At 61.9% G+C, this 6,968-nt stretch overlaps 1 protein-coding gene across 1 annotated transcript; it reads left to right on the plus strand.

Annotated features, from left to right (window-relative positions):
* The first annotated feature begins 559 nt into the window (after window positions 1-559).
* On the plus strand, window positions 560-2,497 carry IER5L (immediate early response 5 like). The gene is given in 2 exon segments (XM_067542006.1): window positions 560-1,303; window positions 1,305-2,497. Coding segments are annotated over 2 exon segments (1,125 nt in total). The 5' UTR covers window positions 560-746; the 3' UTR covers window positions 1,873-2,497.
* The last annotated feature ends 4,471 nt before the right edge of the window (window positions 2,498-6,968 follow it).

A 6,968-nucleotide genomic window follows, 5' to 3' on the forward strand; every position in this document is an offset into this window, starting at 1 on the left:
GGTATTTTTATCATTGCGTCCCCCCTTCCACCTGCTGGAAGAGGGAGCATCCCAGCCCCTCCCCCCCGCCCCCAGCAGCGCCTCAGGCCGGCCCCTCTCTCCCTGCACAGGGTGGGCAGCTCACCTGCCGAGGGAAGCAGCGAGCTCAGCCACGGGGACAGCCGCCTGCCAACCCCGGGAGGGGCATGAGTAGAGGGGGGGGGGTCCTTGGTACATGTCCCCCTCCAGTCCGCCGTGGGCGTCCCCACACCGTCTTTCTCCCCTCCCCCCCAGCCCCTCACGCCCACCCCGGCTCGGGCCGCCGCTCCTCAGCTGAGAACATTCCAGGGAGGCAGCAGCAGCGGCAGCAGCAGCCCCGAGTCTGTTCGGTATTTGAATAGCACAAAGGAACCGCCTTCCCCTGATTGGCCGGCCCGGCCTCTCCTGGGCGGGAGGCTGCTGCCCGTCAGGCTGGCCGGGGCCCGGCGATTGGCTGTGAGCGGCGGGGGCGGGGCGAAGGAGGAGATATAAATAGCGGGGGCTGGGCTGGCGGAGCGCTCATTGCTTTGCGCTCGAGGTGCGGCCGGGCGGCGGTGGCTGCTGCCGGCGGGCGGCTGGCACGGGGGCGCCGCGCGCACGGTGATGGTGGCTCCCCTCGGAGCGCTGGCCACCCCTTGAGAGACCCACCCCCGCACAGCCTCGCTTGGCCCGGCCGGGGGGTGGCTGCGGCCCGGGCTGTTGTCTGGCTGCCAGCGCCGAGCGAGCCGATGCTGAGGGGCCGGAGGAGGATGGAGTGCGCCCTGGACGCCCAGAGCCTCATCAGCCTCTCGCTGCGCAAGATCCACAGCTCCCGCACCCAGCGCGGGGGCATCAAGCTGCACAAGAACCTGCTGGTCTCCTACGTGCTCCGCAACGCCCGGCAGCTCTACCTCAGCGAGCGCTACGCCGAGCTCTACCGCCGCCAGCAGCAGCACTACCCGGAGGGCGGCATCCTCCTCGGCGCGCCCCTGGGCTGCTGCGCGCCCGCCGCGGCCGGAGAGGTCCCGCCGGAGTTCAGCCCGCTCCAGCTGCCGGCCGAGCCCGAGGACCACGAGCCGGGCATCCCGCAGGGGGGGCCGCCGCCGCCGCGGAGCTGCGGGCTGGGCGGAGCGGCCGGGGCAGCCTTGGGAAGAGGAGGCGGCGGTGGGGAGCTGCTGGAGGTGCCCGTGTGCGCCGCGCTCCTGCCCGCTGCGCCCCCGGAGGACGAGCCGCTCGAGCTGCAGCCCAGCCCGCCGCCGCCGCCGGCTCCCTCGGCGCTTTGCAGAGACTCTTCCCCCGGCTTCTACCGGCGGCGGCGGCTGCGCCTCGGCCGGGCTGCTCTACCCGGTGCCGGCGAGCTGTGATTTCGGCAGCCCGGCGCCTCCGGGCTCGGCCCTGAACGCGGCGGGCGGCGGCGGCGGGGCGCACTGTAGCAGCCGCACCACGGTGCTGGACTTGGACACCCATGTGGTGACCACGGTGGAGAACGGCTACCTGCACCAGGACTGCTGCTCGCAGTGCCCCTGCTGCTGCCAGGGCGCCCCGGGACTCGGCCCCCCGCCGCCTAGCCCGGGCACCAAGCGCAAGTACTACCCGGGGCAGGAGGACGAGGAGGACGGGGAGCCGGGCGGGGTGGTGGGGGGTGGCTCCCCCTTCGCCCCTTGCAGCAAGCGAGCCCGCTTCGAGGACTTCAGCCCGGAGCAGCCCCCGGACTCTTCCAACATCTCCAACTTGATCTCCATCTTCGGCTCCGGCTTCACGGGGCTGGTGAGCCGGCAGCAGGCGGACTGCGAGCCGCCGCTCAACGGGCAGCTGTGCGGGAAGCAGGCGCTGGCCAGCCTGGGAGCCTGGACTCGAGCCATCGTGGCGTTCTAGGGGCGGGGATGGAAGCGGGGCGCGCTCGAAGGGACACGCACTTCGGAGGGGCCCCTGGAACAAAGAGTGGCGAGGGGCGGGCGGGCGGGCGGCTGGGGACGGGGGGGGTGGGGAGGGGGAAGCCGAGCTCCTGTTTTATAAATTGTACAATAAACACAAAACCTAAGATCTTGGGACTTTATTTTTGCAGAGATGAAAAGCACCTATTTAACTACTCCGTGTGCCCGCCCGCGCGGGCTGTGTTTTGTATTGAGGGCGGGGGGGGACTCGCCCAGGAGGGTGCCACGTGAGGCGAGGGCTGCTGCCCGGAGGAAGCCTAGAGTCGAGGGGGCTCGTGTGTGCAGGGGGAAGAGTTTGGCGAGCGGCACTTCTCTCTGCCCCTGGAGGGGGTGGGAAGAGAGACGCCGGAGCTGTTTCTGCAGGGCTGACTCCGGGGCCGGGAGGGAATTCTGCCTGCGGGTCGAGGGGCTCGAAGCCGGGGAGAAGGATCCTAGAGGAAAAAAAGCGGGGAGCAAAGCGTGATCGATTTCTGTGAAACTGACACTCTTGAATTGGAACGAGCCGTGGCCGGGAGGGAGACGGGACCCCCTGACACGTTTGCGGGGTTCCTAGCTCGCTGGGTGGGTTCCATCCTTCCGTCTCTCCCATTCAAACTACTCAATTTAGTTCTGTCCAAAACCACCAGCAGCGTGGCTCAGTGCCTCCCTCCAGCAGCGTGCTTCCTTTGGGAGCAGCCTTCTCCTTGCTTGGTATACTTCTTGGGTTTCCTTTATTTAACAAAAAAAAGTCGAAGGCAGAAATGAAAACATTTCAACTTCCCTCTCTTCCCCAGAAGAGATGTCTGATGCGTCTCTTCCTCCCCTGTGCGCCGGGGTAACTCGCTAACACTGGAGAGTACAATAGCTGGATGGGGGAGAAAAGCCAGGGCGGTTTTGTCTTGACCCTTCCTCTCTTCTTGCTGCTCCATGGGACCTGTAGTCCTGCCGGCCGCTGCTTTTTAACCGGACACAATGTGTTTGGGAGCACCAGGGCAAACTACATTTCCCATCATGCACCGTTCTGCCGTCCTCTTACCCCACCCACCCCCTCCCTCTGTATTTGTTTACCTTCACCTAGGTGTGCGTGCCTGCCACAGGTAAATGTGTTAACACTACTTTTAACGTCTCTTTCAATGTGGTGTGCTGGGGTTTTTTTGGTTTAAGTTCGACTGTTCTGGTTTCAGCCTTCCAAATCATAAACCAGCCGTGCTGGGGCTTGTGAAGAGATGTGTGCCCTAGCCTCTCTGCACTCTTTTTATGTTGGTATTTTAAAAAAACCAAGAAACCTTTTGTTGTAAAAAGGTCTTTTTTTTTTTTTCTTTGTGCAGCCCTGCCATCCCAGCCTCTCACTCAGCACTATGTGTACTAAGGACGCCTTGCCAAACGGTTGTTTTTTCTTTTTTGTATCCCTGTATTTTTGTGCGGATTGAATGGTATATCACCGGGTAAAACTGTTCAGATTTGTTTAAATTTATAATCTTAATAAAAAGTCCATTATAAAGTGTGTGTTCTTCCTTTGCAGGGGGCTAACACCCTCACTCAGCGGGGGGCAGGCCGGAAGGTTTTGCCAGTGTAGGAATCACTAGAGTGCCCTGCTTGGCTATAGGCCTCTTTACTGAAAGACTTTCCAGTCAGACTAGACCCAGGGGTCTGCCCTAAGCGCTTGAGGGGGGGAGACCAGCTGTAGCTAAACTTCCTCTGCTGGAAGGAGCTGACAAAAATCTTTCACTTTCAGTTGAGTGAAGATGCCACTTCAAAGGTACCCGGGGGGGTAGGTGGGTCTCAGCTGACCCTTGCATGGATTAATTGTGCCACTATTTGCCCTGCACTACCCCAGACCAGCACTGAGCCCTTAAAACTCACCAGGGAGGGAAAGCCCCTTCTTAAAGGCTGCCTGCACCCCTGTTGTACCCAGCTCCGGAGCAGGGCTCTGCTTCAGACAATAGGCTGGCGGAGAGAGGGTTGGTCCAACCACATCCATCAGAGGCGCCCTGGGCACGGGCCTGCTCCTTGGGCAGGCCTGGCGTGCACAGCAGTGCTAGCACCGCAGTTACACGTTCCACTGCCCGACGCTTCTCCCGGCCCAGGCCCCAGTGTAAACGGCCCCACAGGTGGGGAGCGTCTCGCAAACCGGCGTCCAGGGAGGCAGGCAGAGAGAGCTGCGCGTCTGCTGCCTCCAGCCCGCCACCGCAGCGACCTGCTTTCCTCGCTCCAGCTCCCCGCTGGCCGGGAGAAGTTGAGGTTTTTAACTTTCCGTTTGTTATCGCGGCTCTGGGCCACTTGGTGGTGTCGGTGGGTTTTTTTTGTTTTTCCCCCTTTCAGCCAAACGAAGGTGAGCCAGGCTCGCCGACCACCTGCCGGCTGACCTCGGAACGGGAGAGGTGTGACATCTGCAACAAGCGGGCCAGGTGCCCCCCATCGCCGGCAGTGGACCTCGCGTGGGGGGAGCGTCCGGCTGTGCGGGTTAACAACGAGCTCGCCACGCTCGCTCGGGGGGAGGAAACTTCGGGGTGCAGCAGTGCACACTGCAACCCCCCCCCCCCCCCGGGCTCCCGCCAGCGCTGGGGGGGGGGTTAACAAATCGCCCCGGCAAGGCACAAACCTCGGGCCTCCGCCTAGTCCAGCGACAATCGAGTCGCTCCGAATCGAGCTAATGACAAGGTAGCCGCGGCTACGGCCCCCCACCTTAAAACCCGGCCTGGCGCGGGTGGCACGAGCTCCGCGGGAGGCTCGAGCTGTTCCCGGCCACGCGCACCCGCGGGCTTTGCTGCGGGGAGGGGAAGGGGGGGCAGGTTTTTGCTTTCCCCTTTCCCCGGTCCCTGCAATCTCCGCGTTGTGTTGACTATTGTTTTAGTCCATTGCACCCGCCCGAGCCGCTCTGCGCGGGGAAGTCAGCTGCCCGAGCTCCCCCCAGCGGCCGCGCGCGAGCACTGCAGCCGGCCGTAGGGGCACCGCGGGGCGAGGTGTGGGGCGCCCCCCGGAGCGGCTGGAGGGCCGCCGAGGGCGCAGCAGCAAAGCCCGGGACTGACTCGGGGTTAGGAGCGCGGAGCTGGGCCCTGCGCCCCGCTAAAGAAACCCCCTCCCCCCGCCTTCCTGCCCCCCCCCCCCCCGGTCTTTAACTTCGCACCGCGGAGCGCACACGGGCAGCCGGGCGGGGATCGCGCTCTGGCTGCAAAGCGGAGCTCAGCCCCGCTGCTCCGGCGGTAACGGGAGCCTGCCGCCTCTCCCAGCCCGCCCCCCCGCACCCCGCTCCGGGGCGAGCGGCAGAGAGGGGTTCCCAGGCCCATTGTGCGCCCGAAGTTCCCCTCCTGCCTGCTCTGCCCCTTGAATGGGCGTCCCGCCTTCCTCCCACCTCGCTTCTTTCCTAGCAGCCTTCGCCCAGCCCCCGCCTTCTGCCCCGATGCGGGGTGAGGGGCCCGGCTGCACAGGGGCGCGCCTCGCTCACCCCCCCCCCCTCCACCTCTTGGCCAGCAGCGGCTCTAGGGTGGTGGGGAAAGTCAGACAGATCCCGGGTTGGGGGTGTCTCTCTTTGAAGGTTTGATGCCCGGTATCTAATTACCCTGCAGACCTAGCCCCCAGAGGCTCTGGCCTGGAGGGTGGTGGGTGCAAGGGGCTGTAAAGTCCCCGCTCCCCTCCAGGGGGCTTTCTGAACAGCAAGATCCAGGGTGCTCAGCCTGGAGCACCATCTACAAGTGGCTTTTCCTCTGCATAAGAAGGGCCCTGCTGGGTCTGTCTCACCCAGTGTCCTGTCTTCCACCAGTTGCCTGGGCCACGTGCTCCCGAGGGAATGAACAGAACAGGGCAATTCTTGAGTGATCCGTCCCCATTGTCCAGTCCCAGCATCGGGTAGTCAGAGGCTTAGGGACATCTACAGCACAGGCTTTGCATCATCTGACCATCTTGGCTACTAGCCATTGAAGGACCATTGCAGAGGACTGGACTAGATGACCTCTCGAGGTCCCTTCCAGCCCTACGAGTCTATGACCTATTCTCCAGAACTACAAAGACCACCTCCTCTACCCTGGATCCCGGAATGGTAGCATGGCTTCAGTTAAAAGCATCTGCTCCCAAAAGGAGGAGATCTGACAGTTCTCCTTCTGCTTAGGGTTTGTGTCTGGGCACTCTCCGAACAAGCATTGAGGTCACAGGTACTTTGGCCCAGCGGTAGGGTTCAGGGACTGGTACTTACAGGTTTTTGTGCCCTGCTGTGTGAAGTTGGGTCCTTCTCAGGAGCAATTGCTTGGATAACTCATCCCACATCTCATGGGATCTCCGAGAGCCTCTTTCTCTGGGTCACCTCCTGGTGACATCTCCCAACGCACCTTGTGAGAGAGAGAGAGAGGCTTGATGTGTGTCAAATCCCAAGACCGCCCGCTCTAAACCAAACATCTGTCTTCCCCTGGCAAAACAAGACAACAAGAATGGAAGCGGGAGAGGAGACTCCACTTGATACTTCTCTACCACGTCCTGAGACATACTTAATGTTCCTAAGTGCTGGGGCATCCCCTGATGGAGAGCGCTACAGAAGTATTGTCCCCATTTTGAGGGATCACTGAGGGAGAATTTAGTTCAGCATCGGATGCACTTAGCTCTTTGAAAAGCCTGGCCTTCAGTGATTTGCCAAAGGATGGTCTGCGGCATAGGGGGAATAAAACCCAGGTCTCTTGATCCTCTCACAGAGCTGTGACTGAGTCAAAGGACCATTTCCACCTGGTAGTGAGATGTTACTAATCCCATAGCTGGGGGGAGGAAGGAGGTGTAGATAGTGGCATCTTTTGCCTATGGTTGCACTGCAGGCCGTCTAGATATCGATAGGCCAGTGTGCATGGGCAGCTATTTAATACTCCTTTTATATTTTCTTCTGGTCTGCTGATCCTTCTTCCCCCCTGAGAAACTGCAAGGGAACATTTTTGCTCTGACAACACAATTCTTTTGGGACAAATGGCACCTCCTCTGCCTGGAGTGTCAGAGGACACAGGAGGTCCATGGGGGAGTGCGGTGTTTGTCAGGGGGAGGGGGAGGGGCAGCTGTGTTGTCAGCCTGGCAGGAGAACATGGA

The sequence above is a fragment of the Emydura macquarii genome, unplaced genomic scaffold (genome assembly GCF_026122565.2).
Source record: "Emydura macquarii macquarii isolate MOO-44397 ecotype Brisbane River unplaced genomic scaffold, CSIRO-AGI_Emac_v2 contig_691, whole genome shotgun sequence".
Lineage (NCBI taxonomy): Eukaryota > Metazoa > Chordata > Testudines > Chelidae > Emydura > Emydura macquarii.